This window comes from Gopherus evgoodei, chromosome 3 (genome assembly GCF_007399415.2).
Source record: "Gopherus evgoodei ecotype Sinaloan lineage chromosome 3, rGopEvg1_v1.p, whole genome shotgun sequence".
Taxonomy (NCBI): domain Eukaryota; kingdom Metazoa; phylum Chordata; order Testudines; family Testudinidae; genus Gopherus; species Gopherus evgoodei.
In genome coordinates this window covers 54309146-54337129 of record NC_044324.1, presented here as the reverse complement: position 1 = coordinate 54337129, position 27984 = coordinate 54309146, and the positions used below count along the sequence as shown (strand labels likewise).

Sequence of the window (27984 nt, the reverse complement as noted above, 5' to 3'; positions counted from 1 at the left end):
CCTTGGGCTGTAGCCCACGAAAGCTTATGCTCAAATAAATATGTTAGTCTCTAAGGTGCCAAAAGTACTCCTGCTTTTTTTGTGGATACAGACTAACAGGGCTGCTGCTCTGAAACTTGAGTTACTTTTTTACAGAAAAAAAAATCCTGTCTCCTGTTTTAAGAGAGTTAAAGGAACTACTACTAATTAGTTTAGTTAGAAATCTCCATTAATTCATCCTAATAGCACATGATAATTGAAAGCAATCGAACTTTATGAGAACAGAAGGTTATATTTAAAAAACTCTGGAAAGCTACAGTGCAATAAAAGATGTCAATTTAAAATTGACACAGTTTTAAGTTTTACTGGGCATGTGTCCATATGACTAGGTTGAGCCTAGGAGACAAAATGCTATAATTTTCTATAAGATTTTAGATTACATTAAACTGTAATAATTTTATTTGTAAATTTTCAAATAATGTTATTAAGTGTAATACTTTCCCTTGTAAATTTTAGCAGTTATAGTCTAAGGCATTTCACAGAAAACCAAAGGCATGACAAAAATAGGTGGGCCAGAGAGGAAGGCTTTAAGCAACTTTCATAGTCTCCCAAACCTGGAGTCAGCACAAGCTTAAAAGTTAAAGTCACCTGGCTGCCAATGGCCACAAGAGTTCATCGTAATCATTTGGTATGACTTGGCCATAGGAATATTTCCTGAATTGAGGGCCAGAAGCAGTGACCTGGTATAGGAGCCTACAGTTTGGGAACCTTCTACCGAATTGTGTAGGAGTCACTATATATGCTCACCATCCCCAGGTCCCCAGAGAGAAGTCCTCACTGGGTTGGATCCACCAAGCTTTACTGCTGCTGCTAACCATCTGAGCAGCGCAAACTGAGCTGTGGGATGGATCTGGCCCTGTATTTTTATAAGTGTATGTATGAATTAATGAATAATAATGTCAACTCACCAGTCATGGATGGTGCCACTTTTCTTTGCCCTTTGTGGTCCACAGTACCTTCATATGCTACTGTAACATCATAAACTGCATTTAAGTAATTCTTCATTGAGTCAATGGCAACATGAGTTGCCTTTACACGTGGCGTCAGCACATGTTTTAATACTGCAAGCCCTAGGAAAGAGCACAAACACACATTGGAAGGATAAAATTAACTGGACTTAAATACTGAAAATATACTAAGGAAAAATCATTTTCAAAAGATGATTGGTCAGTGGTTTCCAAACTATGGTCTGTGTAGAGCACTCTGGCTACATATTGCTGGTTTCTCCTACTGATATCCATTTGCTAAACTGCATTAAAAAGATAGAACATATTTAATGTATTTTTACCTAAACAACTGCTGTAGTTGCAATAGAAACATTATGTGATTCTTAATGGAAAGGGAGGCTGGTCCACAAAACAATCTCTGTATTAAAGATATGGTTCACTGTGGAAAGGTTTGGGAACCTCTGTAAGTAGTAATGAACACCATTTAAATTCTGTGAGCGGGGTGTGTGAAAAATGTCCTTCTATAGCGTCTTTCTGTCTCACAGTGGTATAAAGTGAGTTGAAATTGTGAAGAAATGTTAGAACATAAAGTTTGTTTCCTGAAAGTTTGTATCCTGGAACCAACTCAGAAGTAAACACAGGTAAATTCAAACAAGTTTAATATTTGCCCAAAATCTTACTCCCTGTGTGTAACCAATTTTTTTCCCATTACATATTGAGTTCCATTACTCCTCGATATCAGTGACATAGAAATCTATTCAAATTATATGTGATTAGACAGGATGCTATTCTTGGCCGCACTGACAAAGTGCAATTGGTGATTTCAAGATGCTTACATTGTTTCTCCTCCCTAAATACTAATTCTCCCTCCATTGTATAACTGCAACCATCCCACTGTCTGAGAAGTTATAAGTGTGGTCATTCTGATAGCCCATCAACTCCAATTTTTCAGTTTGCCAGAAGGGACTGATTAAGAGCAATCAAAGGTCTTTCCTCATATGAGGAACCAAATTCTGTTCATAACTAAAATGATGCTGCTATACTAATGGTGCAGTCCCCCTCTCTGTGTGTGCATATGTCTTTGCAACTTCTGTTCCTGGCCCTTCCTCATCCCATTTTCTCTATGATTGTGTTTTCACTTTGCACAATGTAGCATCACTGCTGCTTATACCACCACTGCCAAGGGAGCACTGTTTGATATAGCAGCAGCATCACAAATGGGATTCTACTGTTAAGGAATTTTGAAAAAAGCAAGGACGGACAGTAAAAACATGCACATTCTCCAGCTCCACATCACATTTAATCTGGAGATATTTGATTAACCCTGTTTCCACACTTTTATAAAATCAAGCCAGTAACAGAGAACAGATGAGAGATATCATGTTGAGATAGGATAGAAGGAAAGTGATAATACCTAAGGTGTGAAATGAGTATCAGGAAATATCCCATTTATTTCACAGAAATAATATTTTGATAATAATGTGAATCATGGAGCATCACAGAAGCCAGAGACTGAAAAGAGACAAGGATAACTGTTCCCTAGAGAATATACTTGAGTGCTTTGACCACTCCAGTTTAAAATGAACTCAAGCAGTGAGGCTTTCACAACTTCACTTGAGAGATTACTATACAGTCTAACAGATCTCTCTTACAGTATATTATCCCTTCGATTCAACCTGAATTGTTCTTTCCTCATTTCTATTCCATTATTGTTAATTATACCATCTGGATCACTAAACAACCCATCCTTCGGACAGTAGTAATGCAGCTGTGTGTTTTGATTGGCTCAGCACAGCCATTTGATGTATAATTTTTCATAATGTAACTGACAAGATATTTGTTTAAAAACACTTTGCATTTTAAGCATGAAAAATGAAGCCTTCGCACATCTGACCTGGGAGCTGTATAGCAACTGGAAACTGAAGTTTTATTCTTATGAAATTTACTCCTCACCTGTGCTTAAAAACAAAACAAAAACAAAAAAACAATCAATCAACCAAAAAAACCCAAACAACAAAAAACAGAGGGCTTTCAAAAGTTTCCATTAGAAAATATCTCTTCACGCTAACTAAAGAACTCATAAGCCTCGAATACTCTCCCAGTTTATTCTGTATCTTCCTTTGTATACGACTGGGAAAGAATTCTTTGCCCACCATGGAGGGGGAAAAAAGGCTAAAAAATCTCAAGAGAACTAATTAATGGTATTTGCCAATAACTGCTAAGAGGGCCCACAGCCTTCCATCAATAAACTATAACAATTCCCATTAAAGTCAGTAAAGTTTTATGTGGTCTCCAGAAGATTGTATCCCCAGGCAAACAAACACCTTGTTATTTGCAAATATGTCTTAAGATTAGTTCAACAATTCATGGGGAAACAGTTTCCAAAGGTAACTTACTCTCAACTCCATTAAGGCAGGCAGGCACATAGTGAGGTGGATAGAACACTCCCTCCTCCTGGGGATGCTAGAATACCAGCTGCATTTTTCACCCAGTAAAGATGAGCAGATGAAGGTCTAATTTAACAAGATACTTAAGCATGTGTCTAACTTAAACATATAATCTCATTGACTATTGGTTAATGGAACTATGGCTTGCTTAAAGTCAGACATTGAATTGAGGCCTTAGAAATGGCTTAGACAAAAACTGGAAAAAAAGCTCACTTCTAGCTGACAGGTGCATAACAGAAGATAGGTTGAACAGATGTGGATGGGGAAATGTGGAATTAAGAAAACAACTGTGAAGGAATGTCAAGAGATCTACACTCCCTGAACAGCTAAATCTTCAGAATTTTCTTGAGGAACACCAAGGTGCCCATTGGCTTGCACACTGGTTCAGTTTGAAGATCTACGTGACTGGACAAAAGAAAAGTACATAGTTTCATAGCATCCTAAAAGTTTTAACCAAAATGTTTAAAATCCATGATTGCTGTGGCTGACCATACCGATTTCTATATAAGAAAACATACTTTTGAACATGACCAGAATATATGTACTTTATTTGTGTTTGATAGTGAAACTATGGTCCAGTTCCACAGAGTTTGAACGAGCACTGAATCTCGGAAACAGATGATCCGAAGTCAGTGTTTTGATGTTTTAAAAATACTTCTATAAAATGGACCGCATGTGAATTGAAAAATTCCAGTCTCTTGCTGTTAACAAAACTTCTTCTCCAAGTAAAATATTAGAAGGCTTTGGAGGTTACTCACTTTTAGCCTCAACTGTTCCAAGGAGATATTCTATCTTTTGTTGGTTCTGTCTCAAAAATGTTCCCCAGGACGCCTGCTCACTGAACACCAGAATTTCCAAAGCAGAGAGTAAATATATTAAATACTGCAGTACTGCTTAGGAATTTTTGAATTTACAGAGTTAAAATATTAACAGTTTCCTTTTGCTTAGGACTTGACAAAATCATTGCAACATTAAAAAGGTTTGTCAGTCACTCTCTGTTACCTCACATTCTTTAAATAAATCTTTACAATGCTGAAGGCTACAAGAACACTATGACAAAGTTTGAGACACCTAGAAGTATTTTGGGGAGAACTTCTGGGATTTCCTTCACTTCCTGACCTAAAATTGCGAAACTGCCTTGTAGTACTGCTGAGTGCTATTAAACAATTCATTTCTAAAGTGCTCTGGGATCCTTAAATTTGAAATGATCTGTATAAGTCATTATCCCTATCCTGCTTCTTTAGGAATATGCAATGTTGTAGCGATGTTGGTGCAGAATATTAGAGAGCCAAGGTGGGTGAGGCAATATCTTTTATTGGACTCACTTCTGTTGGTGAGAAAGACAAGCTTTTGAGCTACACAGAGCTCTTCAGGTCTTGGAAAGGTACTCAAAGAGTATATCTACACTGCAGTTGGACACCCAGGGCTGGCCCAAACCAGCTAACTCAGGCTTGCAAGGCTATGGGTAAGGAGGTGTTTCACTATGGTGCAGACATTTGGGCTTGGGTGCAGCTCAAGCTCTGGTAGCTTCCCCTCTCACAGTGTCTCTGCAGCCCAAGAGCGAACATCTACATTGCAATTAAACAGCCGCAAGCCCAAGCCCCATGAGCCCAAGTCAGCTGGCATGGCCCAGCCAGGGGTTTTTAATTGCAGCGTAGACATACCCAGAGTGTCACAGCTAAATAGAGGTGGAACAAATTGTTTAGCATAAGTAGTTAACACATTTCAAGAGATCATTCAAGGTGAATTAGCCCATTAACATCTCTCCAGTCACAGAGGGGAAAGGAATAATCATAAAAAAAAAGCTGGAGGGGGGAAGAGGGTTAAATGGGTTATAAATTGTTGTAATAAGTCATAAATCAAGTATCTCTATTGAGTCCATGATTTTTAGTATCTAGCAAAGCTATGAATTTAAGCTCCCAGGCTCAACTTTTGAAGGTAAAGTCCTCATCCTTTGAGAATGAGAACTCAGAAGTCAGCTATAGAGCGATTGCTTTGTGAAAAAGAAGTGTTCACCCACAGGAGATATAGTGTTTTTGTCTTTTATCATTTTTCTATGCGTGTTCCTTCAAGAATGTAACGATTCTCTCATTTCACCCACATACTTATTATCGGGGCATTTAGTGCACTGAATGAGGTACACTGCATATACAACAAACCCTACTTGCCCCAGTGATATCTGTTTATTCAATATTACATTATGTAAAAATTTAGAAGCATAATATGGTTGCCATATTTTTTTATTTTGTGAACTGTCATTTCAAATGATATCACTGTGTTGTTTCAAAATATTTATTCTGTAAATGTACTGCTGAATATTACAGTATTGTACCTGCAATTATATAGTTCTGGGTCTGGACATTCCATTCAACACACCTAATGCTGCTCAATTTTCCCAAATATATTCCTGTGGCCTGAAATTTGTCATTTCCCCTGCTACCATCACCACGCAGATCTTTCTGGAAACATTTACATCCATTCAGACAAAAAAACCCAAACTCAACTCTCCCTACATTCAAGGAATGCTCCATAATTTGCGCATGTTCAATTAACTCTATTCTGACTTGATTTTCAAACTGCGTGTATATGGTACTCACTGAGAAGTGTGTGTTTTGTTAGTTTTTTTTTTTAAAAAGTATGACCATGAATGGGATCGTTAATCTCAATAGGGGAGGTGTACTACTGGAAATCAGGCTTAAATGGGAACAGAGTTCTTTTCATGACCGGGTCATTCATTTAGGTGTTTAATTTGGGAGCTATTGGGTCCTGAAGGGACCACGGTGATCATCTAGTCTGACCTCCTGTATAACACATGTTACAGAACTTCCCCAAATAATTCATAGACTATATCTTTTAGAAAAACATCCAATCTGATGACATTTCCTGTTCTGCTTGGTCGCAAACAGGTCTACCTGAGGAGACCCCCACCTTTGGAAGATGAAACTGGTGACCTCCGAGTGAAGGAACCACTCCTTGTGAGAAGAAAAGGATCTGCTCAGGTGACCTGCCAGTGCATTCCGAGCTCTCAGAAGATGTGCAACCTCAAGGTGGATAGACTCAATGCTCTGAATGGAGTTGATGGTGCCGCCATGGGACCTGGGCTGGAGGAGTGGCCTGGCGCGGGTCACACTACTGCCTTCCCCATGTTTGTCCTCCTTCTGCATTGGTGAGCACCCTCTGTCAGTGTGCTGCTTATTGTGCTTCTTCCTCGTCACCGGAAATGGGGAATGGTGCTGGGAAGCATGTGGTGCTGGAGGAGCACTTTGTACTGAGTCTGAAGTGCTTGGTGCAGAATGAGAGCAGCCTGGCTCTGAGGCTGGTCTGAATGCGGCTTCCATTAGGATAACCTCTAATCTCTGTGTCCCTTTTTGTATGGGGTCAAAAGTCCAGAGAGATCTGGCACTGGTCTCTCATGTGAGTCTCTCATGGACATAGGCTTGCCTCAAGAGGCGCAAGGTTTGAAACCAAGGGACTGGGGCATGTTACAGCCAGGGGTGGAAAGAAGGAACTGAGAGGTTGCATGGCCGACAGCACCCCTCATACCGGTACATAAATGCATGACATCAGAGGGTGCTAGAGCCGTACTGATGGATACCACTGAAGGAAAAATCTTTGGCAATGGTGCATGTGGTACAAACGCATCTAACATGGAATGGACACGAGCAAGCACTCGGAGAATAAGAAAATTTGAAAATATGATCCTGTTTTGGAGATTAGGGTGGTCACTGAGAAGCTGTTAACTGTGAAAGTAGAATGAAGTTCCTTCCCATTCCAGGAGTTACTGGTGAGCTCTGAAGGCCTAAGCACAAAGTAAGCTCTGATTTTGGGCCTGCCATTTGGGTAATAATGAAGATGGTTCAAGAAATATCTTAAAAAATAAAAACTGTAATGCACTATTTAATATGCTTCGCTTAGAATATTGTAGACAAATGAAAGTACTGGGCATACAACACATCTTGTAAAAGTATCTGTTTTTATAAAAATGTTAGATATTCTTGCAATCACTTGATAATCTTTGCTAAAGTCAACATACCATAATTTAAAATCAACTAATGACAATTATTTTGACAGCCTGTCTGCATCCAATTTACAAAACATGCTGTGCTTAAACTGTTTTTAATATTGGGCAATACAAAGTTAAGACTCTATGTTAAAGTATTTGAGGTCATGAGATTTTACTTTAAAAGCCAAAGAAAACAAGCTAAGTATCTAATGTCACACTTTACCTTGTAATGCTATTCTCATTGCTAATATATACAGGAGAAGCTAATTTTTTAATTTTATCAAGTTAGTAAACTATTATAAAAATACAAAGTCTTAACAAGCTAGGGAGGCCAATAAATCCAAAAAAGAACCGGCCTCTATTAAAATGGTCAGATAATCTAAAGAAAATCAAGAGCACAATGATGCTTCAAGCATCAAACTGGTGAACAGATTCTAGTAAAAGTCAAGATTATTTCAACCCAGAAAAAGTAACTACGCAGCAGAGATGAATGGGAAGCTTTCCCTCATGAGTACGAAGGCCCAAGCCACCACCATCTTCAGAAATTAACTTTTTAATTAAAAATAGATATATAAATGTCTGACAATTCACTTGTATTCCTCCTCGATACAAGTCGTATCTGAAGGCAATGAACAGACAAAATGCCAGCCAGAGACTGGAAAGATCAATGGATAGTTATAATGAATCTGGAATGCTTGTATCACCAGAGCCCAAAACAGACTGAAACCTAGACCTCAGAGTCAGGTTGATCAACTAAAGATCACTGTCTAATATGCCTTTTACCATTCATATTTTTATTGCAGACAAATCACTGGACAAGAAACCTGGCTGAGTGATCATCCAACACTAATTTAGGTCAGCTGGTTCCCTCTTTTTAATCTTACCCCAAGAGGTATTCACTACAGATCAAGAGAGAACATATCTGGAGGAGAGGAGTCATGATATTATTTCCTACCACGTTCAGACACAGGAAAATCTAATTTGAGTCGGACTCCCTTGAGTATCTCCACTGAGAGTCCAAAGGGACTAACCTGGACATTGTTCTAATCCAGTGGTCAGCAACCTTTCAGAAGTGGTGTGCTGAGTCTTCATTTATTCACTCTAATTTAAGGTTTTGCGTGCCAGTAAAACATTTGAATGTTTTTTAGAAGGTCTCTTTCTATAAGTCTATAATATATAACTAAACTATTGTTCTGTGTGAAGTAAATAAAGGTTTTTAAAATGTTTAAGAACTTCATTTAAAATTAAATTAAAATGCAGAGCCCCCCGGACCGGTGGCCAGGACCCAGGCAGTGTGGGTGCCACTGAAAATCATCTCACATGCTGCCTTCAGCACGCATGCTGCAGGTTGCCTACCCCTGTTCTAATCTAAAAATCAGACACCAAAAGCTTCCCAGAGGAACTGACAGAGATACTGTCTAACATTGCGACAAAATCCATAAGACTTGTTAACTTGTAAAACAAACATCTTCACAAACTCTCTGATTGAGTAGTCCAAAATCTATTTTTCCAAAAATTACACATTAGGGTTCTCACACAGTCTCTGACCCAAAACAAACCCAACTGTAGAGCATACCATGAGGTAAGAACACAGCAAATACAAACACCTTCTTTCCCCTCCAATCTTTCTCCTCCAGAGATAAATGAAAAGTCTTCTTTTTGCAAGGCAAGAAAAAATCACTACTGTGATTACCAAAAATTCAGGGACCCTTTGAAATTCCAAAACTTACTTATGGGAAACACCACCCAACCAACAGATGAATGAGTAAGAAAAATTTATGGAGATACTCATTACATTCTAACAACATTTATGGACACCTTCAAAGTATTCTCACACCAATCCCCACCTAGATTATCATGGTTCACAGACTGGCTTTGAGCAATTTGGAGGCCTACGGAGAAAAATACAAGATTTGGCAATGTTAATTTTAAAACTCTGTTGGTGTCACTAAGCATAACCCTATGTAACTCAGGAGGGTGGAAGGCCACAAGAGTATGGAGCCTTCCTGGTTTTAGGCCTCAGCAGACAAGAGTCCCTCCATGTTTGAACTTTAATCGACCTAAAAGGCCAGGTGTAACAGCCGTTATCAGTTGCAACAGTTCTAACTGGTCTAAAGCAGAAATAATGAGGCCTGTGCACCTTTAGCAGAAGGACAAGATAACTTGCAGAAGGAAAACTTACTAACGAGCTGCCACGGCCAAGATTACTTAATCCACCTGCGCTTACGTAATTGCTACAGGTGGAGGAAGGAGGAGGAGGGAGGGGAAACAGGGGATTGCTAGTCAGTGAGAAAAGTTCTCATGGATATAAAGGAACAGACTGCTTGTTTTAGGTGTGCTTGATCTGAGTCAATCTCCCTGCACCGCTTTGAGATCTCAAATAAACTTGGTTTGCTTCTCCACCCTGGTGTGTTTATTGGCGCGGCACACCAGGCGACGGACCCCCCCGCTGTTGCTTGGCCTCAGGCAGTTATCTGCCGGCAACAGTTCTTGGCGCCCAACGTGGGGCATTGAGGCTAAAATTAGCCTTGCCTGGATCCCTTCTGGTGGTCGACGGATTGTGGCGACGACTGACGCCCAGCGCGCACCGGTGACTTCACCGGGGGCCTCAGCGGAGACGCAGTTTGACTGACCCCAGAGGGCACAACGGTGCAACGTGCTCGAGTAGTGGAGAAGCAGTTGAGGGTGACGGTGAGGAACCGGTCCCTTGGATAAGGTAGGAACAGTCCAGTGGTCTGGATTTTTGCCTGTTATGACCTGGGGACGCCCAGTGTCACCCTAGGATATGGGGCAGGGACAGAGTACAGGCAGGGCACGGTGTACACCCTTAGAATGCATTCTAGCGAATTGGGAAGTGCTTGGATCAGATCCACTAACTAAAAGCAGACTAAAAAGTTCTGTATAGTAGACTGGCCTCAATATCAACTAGAGGACCAGAAAGGTGGCCACTGGAAGGATCACTTAATTATAACATGATCCTCCAATTACTCCTGTTTTGTCAGTAAATGGGTAGCTTCTGAAGCTGTTTGTATGGAGAGCTCTTGTAAAAATACCCCACTGTAGCTCCAGTTCCTCCCTCTGTCTGGCAGAGTGCAAGGATCCAAAAGCAGGTTAGGGATAGTGCAGGGACAAAGGAGGGACCTGTCTAGAAAGGGGAGACCCTGTGTCCTAGTGCACTCTCTCCCTGTTGTAGCTAAAAAGCAAGATCAGATGCAGAATGGTACTGGGGGCCAGTGTGAGTGACTGTTACCGGAAGACGCCCAGAGTACCCTGTGAAGCAAAAGCTCGTGACCAGGACTACTCTAACGCAAGCCCGGTAACTAGTGGATCTTTAGGAGGTCCGACCCATGGTGGGCTGACTTGGCCTGGCATCGTCCGGTGAGGAAGCTGCCTGGGTCTAGGAGTGTGTGTACCCGTCTTCCCTTCCCCTTTCCTTTCCGTGTGGGCTACTGACAGTCTGATCATCTCACTGGATGCAATCAGAGTAAGCGGCGCCGTCTCCCAGAGACTAGCCAACGCTCTTTGCTGAAGGGAGGTGTAGGAGGGTCGTGGCCATCCTCGTTAGCCTCTCCTGTGTGAGTACCCTGTAGGGAAAAATCCTTAGTTTATGAGCCGCTAGCGCGGACAGGGCACCCTCCCTGTGTGTGTAAGTGGAAAATGGGTGGGGGGCAGTCTAAACATTCCATCTCACCCCCTAAGGGTACCCCAGCATATTACATGTACGTACATTATAGTTCAACAACCTGCAGGTATTTAGAGAATTGGAATATTTACACGCGTGAAAATCCATCTAAACAATGCCCACTAGAAGGTACTTCAATTTAGATGTATGATCTTATCTAGGAGGAGCATTTAATCACCAAAAAGCCCTGACACAGGGTGAGCAAATTTGTCTATTGAGGAAAGGAACGGGTTAATTTAAAAATCATCTTGGCCCAGGGATGGAAGGGGGGGATTGCTCTGCGTTCAAGGTCCAGAATCAAAGCAGACTATGCTAAGTACAAAGAAAAACTGCTTTCGGCCCCAGCTGGCTGTGAAGGAAAAAATATAGACAGAGGCAAACCAAAGGCAATACAAGTTACAGAACTAAGATTACATTTGCAAAGCTTAACTGTCCAGTAAGATCCAACAGTGTGCCTTTGTGACCCCGGAGCCAGTGTGGCTTGGTGACACTGAAGAAGCCACAGGCAGCCAACCTGGACTGGAATCTCTGAAAGAGACGCTGCAGAAGATTCCAGGGTGCAAGAGAACAGCCCTCCAAAGAGCGGAAGCATGTTAGAAATTCTGGACAAGCTGTATACAGGATAATCTCCAGTCCACCTCTCCCCCTTCTCTGAACATTATACACAGAAGTGGCCAGTCTGGACGTACGTGTGTGGGTATGAAAGGGGCTTGGGGCATTAATGTTTTCCTGAGTGATGAGGGAGCGTTCCCAACACTCTCCATTGTTGTTTTATTATTTTATTAATGAAGCTTTAAAATTCAGTTATATGGTGTGTTTTCTTTATCTTTCCCCAATGATCCTGTAGTGTCAGCCTGATCACCTGACATGAGGGATAGATTGGTAACAGAAATTTGTCACAGTTTGGTGAGCAATTAAGAAGGGGGGAGCCCTGCAGAATTTACACCATCTGTTTTACCCTTGTTATTTTGTGTTTGCTTTGCTTGGTACTGTTGGTGTTATATGTTGAGAACTGCATGAGTAAAAGTGAGTCCTAATAGGATAAGAAAATGCTATCTGGTTCTGGTTCTGTTCTGTTTAACCGGTTACTGTTGTTTTTTTGCTCTGTTCGTTTGGGCGTTAGGAGTGTGGGCAGAACTGAACCTCTTGTTCGTAATTCCTCGGAGTGGAAGCCATGTGTGCGAGAAAGTTCTGAGGTTGAATTGAGATCCTTCTGTCCTGTCCCCTGTAGCGGTCAGTGTATAGAAGTGGGAAAGTCTGGCTTAGACTGTAATTCCCTCTGCTCTCTGTGTAATTCTCTTTTCTGTTTAAGTGTCAAACAGATGAATGAGTCTCTGGGTAAACCCTCTAAGAATAGTCCTTTAAATTATATGTTAAGTAAATGGCCTTTGCCCAATGGGCCTTGTGTTTTTGTCCATGAGGCTTGCAGAGAAAAAAATATTAATACAAATAAAAGAACCTACACACATGCTAATAAGCAGAGACGACCTGTACCTGCTGATGGGAGGCCCACAATTTAGTTTTGGCTGCCCCCTGAACAGCTTGAGTCCCCCTCTGCCCCTGTCCCCCAGGAGACATACCCTCAATCTCCCCTCTCAGAAAGCAGCAGCTCCTCCCTGCAGCTCCTGCCTCTTCCCATGGCACGCAGCTTGCTGATTCTGGCAGCTACTGGCAGAGAGGAGGGGTCTCGCTGCACCATGTGACCAAGCAGGGCTGGCAAATACTGGCAGAAGTCAGGGAGAGGGCACATGACCTCACGTGTCCCCCCACACGTCGTCTCTATTAATAAGCTTACTAAAGGTCACACCTGAAGGGCTCTGGAAGGAGTCACCCCTTCAAACCCCACCAAGGGTTTTTTCTGTGGTTACAAGTTCATAACAGCCTGAGCTCATAATTAGCACAACCATGAATGATTCAGTCTTTCCTTTATACAACTTGGGCCTTTGATCTTCAGGTTCCAAAAACAGGTGATCAGCAGACAAAGCAGAATGTGAAGAATTACAAAGGAATCTTACAAAACTGGGTGACTGGGCAACAAAATGTAGATGAAATGTCAATGTTGATAACGAATCGGTCACTGTTGGAAGACTAGACACTGAGCTTGATGGACTATTGGTCTGAGCCAGGACTATCATTCTTATGTTCTTATGACAATGGTCCAAACCTCAGGGAGCAGCTTCAAAAGGCTAGACTTTTTTTGCATAATTGGGGGTAGGAAATTTGCATTCACCTCCCCTTACAAAAGTTACATGAAACCTAGTCTACAATAACACATAACCGTTGCATTTAATACAATGGACTCCAAAGATACTTAAACCTAATTCAGTAAGGTTTTTCAAGGATATTGCAGGAAATTGCATATTTGTCACATCAGAACCCTACTGCTGATTAACACTTTATTTCTCCAGGGCTTGTTTTCTAAATTCTTCATGAGCCTGCCCATCTTCTCTACTATATACCAGTAATTTGATGACAGCAGGCAAAATTCATTGCACATAGTTGAAAGGATATACTCATAATGAAAAAGCATACTCAGGAATTGGCTAATATGATAAATCTGAAGTTTTCAAATGTAGGCGCCTAAAGCCAGCCATCTAAAAAGTAGTCAGATTTTCAGCAGTGCCAAGAAAACATAGTTGCCAGTGGTTTTAATGGGAATTACTATTGCTCAACTCCCTCTGGGGGAAAAAAACCAAAACGGTTACCTATCTTTTTGTAACTGTTGTTCTTTGAGATGTGTTAATCATGTCCATTCCATTCTGGGTGTGAGTGCGCACATGTCAGTGGTTCTGGGACAGCAGATCTGGCCAGAGGGGCAGCTACGGCAGCGCGGCCACCGAAAGGTTCAATAAAGTCCTGAACCAGTGCTGGTGAAGCCACATGGGGGTTATTAGGATAATCTTCGCCCTGTCCTGCTTGATCTTCACTAGAACTGTGTGAATCATACATTTAAGCCCCCACCCATGGGATGAGAAACGCGTCTGATAGGGAGCCACTGTCCATCACCCGGATCAAACAGAACATGTGGCACGCACACCTAGAATGGAATCGACATGAGCAAGCACTTGAAGAAGAAAATCAGGTTACTTAATGTAGATGCCTAAGTATGGAACCTTAGGTTAAACATTTTAGCCTTTGATTATGGCTTGGGATAACAATGTCCCTTCCTTATTACTGTCTCTTTTAGAAGAAGCTAAAGAGAATGCCCCTATCCTACCCTGCCTGTGACACTGAACAATTCTAAAGAGTAGTGATGTGTAACAACCCACCACAGTCAAGAATGCCATTTCTGCATTGCCTTCCCACCAATTTCAAGAGCTGGGACTCAAATGATAATTCAAGACATTAATACCAGTATTACAAACCCTTCTGGGTAAGATAGACTGCTGTTACTATATACTTAGTTTCTTTCCTTGCAGTTAACACTCAAAGCAGCAGGGCTTTCCCACAGCAAACCAAGCCCAGACAAAACTGCTTAACATACCGTTGCCAGTATTAGACACCCCATCGAAAGAAACAAAGGACGCTAGTGAGCTCTTAAGTTTTTTTTCCTAAGCATGACTCTCCAATGTTTCCAATGCAACACAGGAAACACACTTTCAATTTATTCTACATCTTTCTCTCCACGTTTTGTGCTGCATTTATTATTTAATTTGCTCATATAAGAGTTCCAAATAATCATTTCTAGATATAAAAATATTGCAAATTATTTTAAACACAAACCAAAACCAGTGTCAGGACCTAATTAAGTCAATTGAAATATCACTTTCACAGACAATTTAAGATAAATGTTTGTACGTGCAGAATAAGATTAAATTGAAAGAGTAATCTCAATCAAGATAATATTTACATTTAAATAACATTTTAAAATAAATATTTTCAACTCTCTTCATTTAATAAACTAATTTTTATTTGCTGTGGGTATGAACATGCATGCAAAAATGTGTCTAGTTTCTGGCATAGACATTTATAGAAAATTCCTGAATGTATTTTGCCAGGGAAGATTGTTTTGTCTCGGTTTGGTTACGGTAAGCCAAGTTTAATTTTTGACCGTTTAAAAATATTAGACCATCATTCCAAAAGTTACTAAAGAAATTTTAAGAATGGCAAGGCTCAAGTTCATTGCCATTTGTTTTCAAAACTTCTGAGCGCCTTTATGAAATCTAGTGAATTTCATGTTTTACTAAACCTAATGGAATGTTGAAAGTGAGGTCCTGCTTTCCTGTTTGTGATGGTATAGGCCTAACCACTAAAGAAAGATCACAATTAAACATGGTATCCATAGTGAAGTGTAGAGCAGCTACTAGCTTAGATGTAAAAGTGTAAAGAAAAAATGTATATATATTTTGTGCCTTTTACAGAAATATTCGTCTCCAACAGAGGGCCAGCAATATGCTATAAAGGGTTTGTAGATTTTTACCAAAGAAGGCAGTAAATACTACTTCCACTACAAAGGACTAATTGATCAAATACTAAATCTAAATGAAAATACAATCCACATCTATATGTTATTGCTCCTCAGGCACAACAACTCAAAACCTGTGACCAGTGCAGTCAACAATAAAAACTGAAAGCTGCTTAAGATGCTAGACCATTACCTAAAATACCAGTATACACATCATTGGGAAGAACAAATCTAAGGCCTCATCCAGACTAGGGGAGGAAAATCGATCTTAGATACGCAACTTCAGCTACGTGAATAACATAGTTGAAGTCGAATATCTAAGATCGAATTACTCACCCGTCCAGACGGCGCGGGATCGATGTCCGCGGCTCTCCGTGTCGATTCCGGAACTCCGTTCGGGTTGATGGAGTTCCGGAATCGATGTAAGCGCGCTCGGGGATCGATATATCGCGTCTAGACTAGACGCGATATATCGATCCCCGAGCAATCGATTTTAACCCACCGATACGGCGGGTTAGTCTGGACGTGGGCTCTGACACTAACAAGCTAAACTGCTACAGATCATACACAGAACTATGACAACTAGGTAGCTGACTACCTCACCACAATGAAATGTGCAAAAGTAGGAAAGATTTTCCCCACCTGCAGAATCAGTGACCACAAACTGAAATATGGAATTCGTGGAAAGTGGGAGGCAAAAACCATAGTCTAAACCTGGAAAGGAGTGACTATGCACACAATGTGACAAAGGGGGAACTGCAAGGGACTTTCTACTCCAATACCCCAAATACAAAGAAATTTGTAAGAAATTTCCTCAAATTATCAGGAATCATAAAAAGACATATAATCAGAAAGTGATGAGGAAAACAACTGTCTGGAAGAAAGGAGATATGGCATTGTATTACACACAGTCACCTACACCATGCCAAGAACAGACAATAAATGGATACAGAGGACCAAATCCAGACATAGTGTGTAACCCTATCTTGGGTGGGTTGTGTCTGTCTCTGACAGATAGCTGAGGGCCTTTCTTGCACTCTGGCAAAACTTGCATAGATTGTCATGCCTATAAGGTCTCTTGAATGGAACTGTTATATTTATGGCATCAAGCTGAATGAAAGGTTCAAGTGATTTCCCTCCCTCTACAGAAATTCCTCATTTCTCTTGAGTATTGCTGTATCATGCCTCACAGAAATCACATTTATATCTGGGGCTCATTAAATACTTCTTTCTGGAGAGCACATTTTTCGCTTCTGAAATGCACTGAATTGCATCAAGTATCTGATTTTGTTTTTAAAATGTTGACTATTCTTATTCCAACTAAAATGTAAGAGGTTGCCTAGAACTTTCTGGCACCCATTGAATGTGAATAGTAAATATTTTTAGTTCCTTAGAGTTGATGTCACCTCAGTATTTGATTATAAAAGTATTTCACCATAATCAACATCTCAATAAAGTAATGCCTATATTTAGTATTTTAGAATACACTCATGTCTGGGATTTTCAATGGAGACTAAAGGAATTACAGTGGGATTTGGGTGCTTAATTTCTTTAGGCTCCTTTTAAAATCTCAGCCTATAATTTAAAAAGTGAAAAATAACAATACTCTTCTCAGATCTTGAGGAGTAAAAGATTTTTAAAATCCAAAAAACGAATGTTAATAAACAACAGTGCTTCTACACTCCTTTACATATTCAAAAGTACATTACAAGCACTGGGTGAAATCCTGTCCCCAAATCAATTCAGTGGTTAAAACATTCATTGACTATTTCACCAACTGTCAACAACAGTGCTTCCTCGCTCAAACATAAACAACAACAAAATGAACACATGGGGAATTTTTTTGAAAGCCTCTCTACTGACAAAATGCTAGTAGGCAATGTCATGGAGGTTGCTTCCCCTCGCTCAAAGTTACTTCTACTTCCGCTATAGTAGAAGTAAAAAGTTAACTTCACAGCAGCCCATTAGGGTTCAGCACCCTACTCACTGGGGCATAATTTGAGTCTGAGGCACCGCCTCCATCCAAAATACTTTATAGCACCCAGCATGATATACTGCAGGAATGTTATGGAGCTAAGTTATTTCTGAAGCAAGTCTGCCATAAAGAAGTTTGCTGTAACTACTATATGAATATACAAAACTGTTGAAGATCACAAAGCTGTCCCAGATCACAGAAAAAATCAGGCAGACAAGATCCCAAATTTCATGGTTCAGCAAATCATCACGTGGAAGTCTATTTAATAAAACTAAAATAAAAATAAATAAAAATCACCTCTCTGTTTCACTAGAGATCTCAACTGGCTTAAATTCTTTTCATACTTTAAAATCAACAGACCCAAACTATGAATTTGTATCCATCTTCATCCTTCCCTTTTCATATCTACAGATACTATCTATGGGATAGATTGTAGGCTATAAATTAACTCCTATTTGCACACACAGGTTTAAGGATGTGGAACAACTTATAATATTTTTCATCAGATATACTGGAATATTTGATTGTACTGTCTAATCAGTGTGTGTCCATCTCATCTTCTCCCCCCCAACAGGAATATTAATGCCCCCTAACTTCATCTTTAGCCTCCAGAAGTTTCTGGCATCCTTTGGATTTTTGTAAACAAAAAACCTGGCAGTATACTCAATCGAGAACTTGGCAGAGTGCATTATGGCAATTTTCAAATCCAGTTCACTGAGCTCATTTTTCATGTTAAAGAACCCTATTCTTTTTTCTGAGAGCACTGGGGTAAGGAGGAGGCTCATTTTCCTCCCAGGAAAGTTTGGAATACAATCTTCAGTATCATCTTCTTCATACCCAGATTGCCACAAGGCAGAAACAATTCTATGTATCTCATTTGCTTCTGTTTTAGAAACAGGAGGCTTCCTAACCAAATCAGACAGACAAGATCCCAAATTTCATTGTTCAGCAAATCATCACGTGGAAGTCTATTTAATAAAACTAAAATAAAAATAAATAAAAATCACCTCTTTGTTTCACTAGAGATCTCAACTGGCTTAAATTCTTTGTGTTTGATATTCTTCCATCTTATCCATGCACAGTTAAACTTATTTACATTTTCATAATGCATTATGCCATGGACATGTATTTGAGGTCAGTAACCTGCAAATCAAATCCTCACCAAAGTGTCTGATTTTTTTCCTCTACAGTCCCAAAACTATCTTGCAATCCAGTCAATCTGAAAGTGTAGTCAGTGCAGCTTTTTTATAACTGATGTTTAACTAATATCAATAATCAGACAAAGATACATATCAATCGTATACACCAAAGATTGTGGCGGCGGGGGGAGGGGGAAATAAATTTATCCTGTTTTCAGAAAGCTTCTCCAGGGAATCAATTTGGCCTACAAAAGATAAAAATAGAGAAAGTTTTTCATACTTCTCACTTTGTAAAAGCAAAATAAACTTCTCAGGTATACTCAGAATCATGCTCAAAACAGTCAATGTTTCCAGAGCTCAGACACCAGTACAAAGTATGAAAGAACCGCTTTTTTCTGTGATCTAGGACAGCTTTGTGATCTTCAACAATTTTGTATATTCATATAGTAATTACAGCAAACTTTTACGCTTTAGGTCTCATCACTTCAACTTATTCTGAACAAACATTTTAAGAGAATTATATTCAATACATTTGGTATCAAAATTTAAGTTTAACAAAAATAAACTTAAAAAACTATCATGAGAAATGTCTCGTTTTTTTATTCAAGTTTCAATTTTTTTTAAAGAAAAAAACAACCCCCTACAGTGTTGGCAACTCAAACACTGATGCATTGTGCTAGTGCATAAAAAACAACGTGAAACTGACTGTAACAAAAGATAAAACTGACCAGACTATTTTAATTGTCCAAGTAAAACAAAGTTTAAAGAGTAGGTAATGAATTCTGAATTACTAAGTTTTGGGAAATTACAAGTGAACAAAAAAGGATGCTGCAAACAAAATGCACTATTTTCACAACTGTAGTTCATTTTTATTATATTTCATAACATATTAGTAAACTTTACTTTAAGATTCTTTTCACTGTCATGAATGGAAGCAGGAACAAATCCATACTGAGCTATTATATCTTGGCTGAGGGGTTGAGGAAAGACCATTTTTTCCCCAACAAAAATGTGAGAATTAGAAAAATGCAGATGAGGAAGATTCTACCTTAAAAATGAAAGCATTTTATAGCTGTCAGGGTTCCTTCCCCACTCTGAACTCTGGGGTACAGATGTGGGGACCCACATGAAAGACCTCCTAAGCTTATTTTTACCAGCTTAGGTCTTTCCCAAGGCACAAATTCCACCTTGAACAGTATGCTGCCACCACCAAGTGAATTAAACAAACATTCAGGGAGGGTGACTTGGAGCTCTACCTTCCCCAAATATCCCCTCAAGTCCCTACACCCCCTTTCCTAGGGAGGCTTGAGAATAATATCCTCACCAATTGGTACAGGTAAACACAGACCCAAACCCTTGGATCTTAAAACAATGGAAAATCAATCAGGTTCTTAAAAGAAGAATTTTAATTAAAGAAAATCGGGATGGTAAGTACTTTACAGAATAACAAACGATTCAAGAACACAGAGGATCTCCCCTCTGGGCAAAACCTTAAAGTTATAAAACCAGGGATAAACCTCCCACTTAGGGGAATTCACAAGCTAAAACAAAAGGTAATCTAACGCATTTCTTTTCTGCTTTTACTTACTATTTCTGCAAGACTAGATGCTTAGTTCAGATATATTTAAGAAGATGTAAATTCCCTGCCCATTTTCTTGACTGGCCCTGAGAGACACAGACCCAAAACCTTCCCCTCACAGATTTAAGAGTATCTTCTCCCCCTATTGGTGTCAAGTATCAGAGGGTAGCCGTGTTAGTCTGGATCTGTAAAAGCAGCAAAGAATCCTGTGGCACCTTATAGACTAACAGACGTTTTGGAGCATGAGCTTTCGTGGGTGAATACCATGCATCTGAGGAAGTGGGTATTCACCCACGAAAGCTCATGCTCCAAAACGTCTGTTAGTCTATAAGGTGCCACAGGATTCTTTGCTGCTTCTCCCCCTATTGGTCCTTTTGGTCAAGTGTCACCAAGGTTATCTGAACTTCTTAATCCTTTACAGGTAAAAGAGGAATTAACCCTTTACAGAGTAAAGAGGGATTTTATGCTACCCTTAGCTGTATGTTTATGACAATAGCCTAGAAATATTTAAATTAAAACGATCAAATTTTAGTATTTTTAAACAAGAGTTTCTCTTAAGATTTAGAACAACAACAGAATATATCACTCAGAAGGTGCTGTAGTAGGTAAACAGATGGTATGAAACATCACAGACCATGAAAAAACCATCATAAAATGACAAAATAGCAGAAATATAATTAAGACCAGGAAAAAATATCACTAACACCCGTCATTCACTTTCAACAGGAAACTGAAGAGATGTATACATTATGACTTAAACATGCACACAACACACACATTCCATTCTTCCTGAGAAGCAGGAAAAAAAAATTATATCCCTTTGGGCTAAAATTAACAAAAGTTCAATAGCCTGACAATATCAGCATGCCGACTCACATACTTCTGACTTCAACTCAGTGTCACAGAAATGACTTTCTGAGAACCATTGTTGTATTTTTTATTTCACTTCTGATCAACAGGAAAAAATAAATGAAAAAAGACAAACAAAACCCAGGAAATGCATTCTCCCAACAGCTATGCTTAAAATTGTAAACATTTTGAGATGTTGACTCCTGCCTTCAACTGGCTCATGATGCCACCTTCCAATGCCTACTTATCAAATTTTCAAACAAGCAGCTTCATGCTTTTTTCCCTTGCTTTCCCTGCCCACGTGCAAGGAGTGCTCCATAAACTTCTGCCAAACTAACTCATCATCCTTCTTCAAACTCTCCTCTGTCATAATGCCTACAAAAACCTCAACAGTTAGAAGACCGGTGCACTGAGACCACAGCCTATTATGCTGAATGATATGGTCTCATTGTTCCTTTATACTCCACCATCTGTATTTTCTTGTCTTGTATGTCGATTGTAAACTCTTTGAGACAAGAACTATCCTTTGTTTGTTTATATAGCACCTAGCACAATGGGGTCTTGATCCACGATGAGGGCTCTTAGGAATGAATGCTAGGAACAAACTTTTCCCTTGGGTGGGTCATTCTATACAATGGGTTCATTACACATGTAGTACTGGCAATCATCAGAGGCAGGAGGCTGAACTTGATGGACCAGTAGTCTGATCCATTTTCCTAAAAGCTCCTCTAAAGTAACTTCCCTGAAGTATAGATATTATAGATAAAAATCAAACAGATAACCTTGTTTTTAAAAATGGACACAGGTTTGTACAAACATACATACATTAAAACTTCAAAAAGTAAACTACTTCTTTATTAAAAAACATCAGCAAATGAATAATGATAAGATAAAAATGGTAGCTGATTTTGTTCTTCTTTCATATGGCTTGGGTAGGTAGCAACAACTACAAATTTATGAGAAATATAATCATCGCTACGTTCACCTGGAGGTCGGTAAAACGACGTCCAGTGGCCAACTGACGACATTGGTATGTTGGTGGATTTGTACAAAACACAGAGCACAAAAAAACCCCCAGCACTTAACAAAAGCACCACACGAAGGTTGTAATTTTGTTAAGAATGATTTATGGAGTGGACAAACTTAATTCCTAATTCAAATCAGAAGACATTTTAAGTAATCTTTTATAGGTTACAAAATACAAAAAAAAGTCTCCCTCGTTCTCTATCTCACTCATATACACACAAACACATACCTGTGATGTTATAAAAGAATAATGTTCTCTCCCTCTTCATTCACCAAAATTCTTTGACGTTTCGCTTACCTTCTTTATCAGCAAATAACTGACTATCTGCAATGACTTTTGGCATCTCTGGATTGTAACGCGTTCCCTCTGGAAAAATCACAAGATACATCTGTGGGATTTAAAAAAATATATATGTGAATATTTTAAAAATCAGACATAGCAGATAATTTCTGAAAACACTAATACAATTTTGGCCTTACACATGAGATTAACATCACAGCCAGATACAGTTGCAAATATTGGAAGAAAATCAACACTCATTACAAAGCTCTAGGAGGCTCACTTTTAACTATGTCACATACATAGCTGGTTCATTTGCAATGCTACAGTTTAGGGTTTAAAACTATTTTCAGTCATTAACCCAATTTTCAGGGTTTTATAAGTCTGCAGCAAAAAGCCCATTAGGTGATTTAACAAATTTTAAGAGGCAAGATAAAAAAGCCACATACCAAAGGGAAGATTAGGAAATCAACCGAGGAAATAAACAGCAGGAGCAGCTGTGCTAAGAACAAAATTCTTGTTCTCATGTAATAATCTTTACTAATATAGGTAGTATTCAACTTGAAATACAGTGGCAGAATGAACTTTAAATAAAAAGTGTTTACTCTTTTCCCTTGACATATCACAGGGGATCTAAACTGGATTTTCTGCTTTACCTCTGACGTTATTTTTAACTTAACTTTCTTCACTATATTAAACTTTATCTCAGACCTCATAATCACCAGAAGGTCTATTAGTTGACCAATATAAATTCCACAGTGTTGCATGAAAATGCTCCATACTCTTGATTGGATTTTCATTAAAAATATACATAATATGCATTGGAAATGCCACGCTGTAGCAAATGTTAACTAGCATGAAATTAAACATGATCTGATTTTATTCAGTGTAAAATCATGTCAGCCAGTTGTGGTTAACCCAAATAGCTGATTTCTCTGGTGTCATAGCAGAGGTGGGTCTTGTGGAAAAAGATTTGAAGAAAGAAAAAAGGTAGTGGCTTTGTAGATAGTGAAAGGAAGGTGTTCCATACATAAGAGCAGTGAAGAAGTAGTTACGGAGAGGTTGGAGTGAGAAGACGACACCTGAGAAGACAAGACTGGCATCTGTGGAATGAAGTCTTTGGAGGGAGAAGGGATGTGATAAATGAAAGGAATGGACCGTTATCGAAGGTCAAAGTTACAAAGAGCCCTAAATGGTAGGAAAAGAAGTTTTAAGATTTATGCAGTGGAACTTAGTGAACAAGTGGAGATGATATGGTCAGGGCAATATGCAAAAATTTTAGTAGCTACATTTTAAACTAACTGGAGGGAGCAACTTGGGTGGTTTGCAAAAGTGTACAGAAAGAGGCAACATCTTGATTGTCATGAGAAAGATCTGAATAAGAAAGATTCAGCTGCATGGACAGAGAAAAAACTAGGACGGAATTTAAAGGCTGTAGACAAAACAGTGACAGGACTTGGACACAGCCTGGTTGTGTAGAGGAAAAGAGAGGGAGGAGTCAAAGATGACACCAGTCCAGAATGATAGGGAGTAGAGTGGTCATAGCACACAGGGGTTCTCAAACTGGGGGTCGGGATCCCTCAAGGAGTCACGAGGTTATTACATAGGGGGGTCGCAAGCTGTCGGCCTCCACCCAAAACCCCACTTTGCCTCCAGCATTTATAAAGGTGTTAAATATATTAAAAAGTGTTTTTAATTTATAAGGGGAGGTCGCACTCAGAGGCTCGCTATGTGAGAGGGGTCCCCAGCACACAAGTTTGAGAACCACTGTCACAGCATCATAGGACTGGAAGGACCCTCAGTAAGTCATCTAGTCCAGTCCCCTGCACTGAGGCAGGACTAAGTATTAGGCCATCCCTGAGAGGTGTTTATTTAACCTGTTTTTAAAAACCTCCAAATCTCAGATATTCACACATTCATAACCTCCCTGGGTAATTTGTTGCAGTGAATAACTACTACCCTTACAGTTAGGACATTTCTTCCCAATGTGCAACCTAAATCTCCCTTACTGCAATTAAAGCCCCTTACCTCTTGTCCTCTCCTCAGTGGATAAGGACTACAATTTATCACCCCTCCTTTTTATAACGATCTTTTACATACATTATGTCCCCTCTCAGTCTTTTTTCCTCCAGACTAACCACACACGTTTTCAATCTTTCATGAGAACACAAGAACGCTCATACTGGGTCAGACCAAAGGTCCATCTAGCCCAGTATCCTGTCTTTCTGGCCAATGCCAGGTGCCCCACAGGGTATGAACAGAACAGGTTCAAGTGATCCATCCCCTGTCGCCCATTCCCAGCTTCTGGCAAACAGAGCCTAGAGACACCATCCCTGCCCATCCTGGCTAATAGCCATTGATGGACCTATCCTCCATGAACTTACCTTGTTCTTTTTTGAACTCTGTTATAGTCTTGGCCTTCACATCCTCTGGCAAGGAGTTCCACAGGTTGACATTGCATTGTGTGAAAAAATATTTCCTTTCATTTATTTTAAACTGCTGCCTATTAATTTCATTTGGAGACCCCTAGTTCTTGTGTTATGAGAAGGAGTAAATAACACTTCCTTATTTACTTTCCCCACACAAGTCATGATTTTATAAACCTCTATCATATCCTCCCTTAGTGGTCTCTTTTTCAAGCTGAAAAGTCCCAGTCTTATTAATCTCTCCTCATATGGCACCTGTTCCATACCCCTAATAATTTTTGTTGCCTTCTTCTGAGCCTTTTCCAATTCTAACATATCTTTCTGAGATGAGGCGACCACATCTGCATGCAGTATTCAAGATGTGGGCATACCATGGATTTATAGCAGCAATATGATATTTTCTGTCTTGCTAACTATCCCTTTCTTAATGATTCCCAACATTCAGTTCACTTTTTTGACTGCCACTGCACTTTTAGTGGATATTTTCAGAGAACTATCCACAATGACTCCAAGAACTCTTTCTTGAATGGTAACAGCTAATTTAGAACCCATCATTTTATATGTATCATTGGGACTGTTTCCCAATGTGCATTACTTTGCATTTATCAACACTGAATTTCATCTGCCATTCTGTAACCCAGCCACCCAGTTTTGTGAGATCCTTTTGTAGCTCTTTGTAGTCTGCCTGGGACTTAACTATCTTGAGTAATTTTGCATCACCAGGAAATTCTTCAACTTCATTGTTTACCCCTTTTTCCAGGTCATTTATGAATATATTAAATAGGACTGGGCCCAGTATAGACCCCTGGGGAACACCACTATTTACCTCTGTCCATTCTGAAAACTGACCATTTAATTCCTACTCTTTGTTTTCCATCTTTTAACCAGTTACCAATCCATGAGAGAATCTTCCCTCTTATCCCATGACACTTACTCTGCTTAAGAGTCTTTGGCGAGAGACCTTGTCAAGTGCTTTCTGAAAATCTAAGTACACTATATCCATTGGATCCCCTTTGTTCACATGCTTGTTGACCCCCTCAAAGAATTCTAGTAAGGCATGATTTCCCTTTACAAAAACCAAGCTAACTCTTCCCCAACAAATTATGTTCATCTATACGTCTGACAATTTTGATCTTTACTACAGTTTCAACCAGTTTGCCTGGTACTGAAGTCAGGCTTACTGGCCTGAAATTGCCGGGACCACCTCTGGAGCACTTTTAAAAAATTGGCATCACATTACTATCCTCCAGTCATTTGGTACAGAAGCTGATTTAAATGATAGGTTACAGACTATAGTTAGTAGTTTTTCAGTTTCACATTTGAGTTCCTTCAGAACTCTTGGTGACTACCAGCTGGTCCTGGTGACTTATTACTGTTTAGTTTATATGCTTGTTCCAAAACCTCCTCTAATGACACCTCAATCTGGGACAGTTACTCAGATTTATTACCTGAAAAGAATGTCTCAGTTTGGAAATCTCCCTCATATCCTCAGCCATGAAGACTGATGCAAAGAATTCATTTAGTTTCTCTGCAATGGCCTTATCCTTGAGTGCTCCTTTAGCATCTCGGTCATCCAGTAGCCCCACTGGTTGTCTAGCTGGCTTCCTGCTTCTGAGGTACTTAAACATTGTTTTACTATTACTTTGAGTCTTTGGTTAGCTGTTCTTCACATTCTTTTTTGGCCTTCATAATTATAATTTTACATTTTATTTGCTAGAGTTTATGCTCCTATGATAAATGAAGCGGGGATAGCTCCCTTTTATGGACACCCAGCCAGCCAGTTAGCTGTAAAATCCTTCTTGGTGTCTGTTTTTTCCTTGCTTTACCTGTAAAGGGTTAACAAGCCCACAGGTAAAAGAAAAGGAGTAGGCATCTCACCAAAATAGCCAATAGGAAGGCTAGAACTTTTTAAAAGTGGGAAAGAAGCTTTCCCTTTGGATCTGTTGTGTGTCTCCAGGAAAGAGGGGAGCAGAGGGCAGCAGGAATGCTGTGTAAAGCTTTAAGCCAGCTATGAGATCATACCTAGAATTACTTATTTGAACCCTCCCAAATATGTAAGTAAATTAGGAATGTTTAGATAGATACAATCAGGTTTATTTCTTTATTCTGGCTTGTGGATCTCCTCTGTGCTAACCCCTGATGCTTTTTTTTTTGCTTGTAACCTTTAAGCTAAACCACAAGTAAGCTATTTTGGGTGCTTAATATTTGGAATTGCTCTTTTAAAATCTAGAAAAACCTAAGTTCCTGATGTATTTTTTTCCTTTTTGTTTTTAATAAAATTTACCTTTTTAAAGAACAGGATTGGATTTTTCGTGTCCTAAGAGGTTTGCGCATGTTGTTTGATTAGCTGATAGCAACAGGTAATTTTCTTTGTTTTCTTTCTCAGCTCTTCCCCAGAGCAGGGAGTGAAAGGGCTTGAGGGTACCCCACAAGGAGGAATTCCCAAGTGCTCCTTCCTGAGTCTAAGCATTGAGGGTTTTTTTTGCATTTGGGTGGTGGCAGTGTTTACCAAGCCAAGGTCAAAGAAAAGGTGTAACCTTGGGAGTTTAATACAAGCTGGGAGGGGCAAGTATGAATTTTAAAAATCCTTTCGGATCCCACCTTCTGCACTCAAAGTGCCAGAGTGGAGATTCAGCCTTGACATGGTGGCAGCGTGGTGGGATAGTTTTGAACCAGAAGCACAGACCTCAGGATTTTAAAAGGACACATTTTTCCTGTTAGCTGCTTGAAAGCCAGGGAGTTTCCCCCCTCCCCCTCTTTCTTTTCTTTTATTTGCTGCCTGAGGAGAAACAGGCTCGCAAAGGGATCAGCCTGCAAAGCCAGGGAGTCCAACAAGCCATTTTTTTTTCTTTTCTAGCTTCTTGACAACGAAATAGTTAAGCTAGCATAGGGCAGCCCTGTGTATGAGGTTGAGGTCAGGCACCGAAACCTTAGAAAAACCAGTCTTCCCAAAGTGGCACGCCACAGAGAAGACAGACCCAGATCAAGTCCAGACATCCAGCTCCATGACAGAAATGAAGGCAGGGGATGGAGGACCGGGAACTTCCTAGGAGGGAAGGGTCAGCCCTCCCTCGACCAAGATCCAGGTGCCAAACTGGAGGGATGCCCTTAATCCAGACCGAGTTCTGACTGAAGAAGACAAGGATATTTCTTCCTACAGATGATGCACTTGGAAGCGGAGGAGAGG

General features: G+C 39.8%; 1 protein-coding gene across 2 annotated transcripts in view; it reads right to left on the bottom strand.

The window, feature by feature from the left end:
* AGPAT5 (1-acylglycerol-3-phosphate O-acyltransferase 5) overlaps positions 1 to 27984 on the bottom strand; it is a 115384-nt gene that overhangs the window by 25491 nt on the left and 61909 nt on the right. For both annotated transcript variants that reach the window (XM_030555574.1, XM_030555573.1), the window contains 2 exons: positions 22390 to 22480; positions 948 to 1109 (listed from right to left, as the gene is read on the bottom strand). In XM_030555574.1, the coding sequence (XP_030411434.1) occupies positions 948 to 1109; positions 22390 to 22480 (253 nt within the window). The remainder of the gene's footprint in view (positions 1 to 947; positions 1110 to 22389; positions 22481 to 27984) is intronic.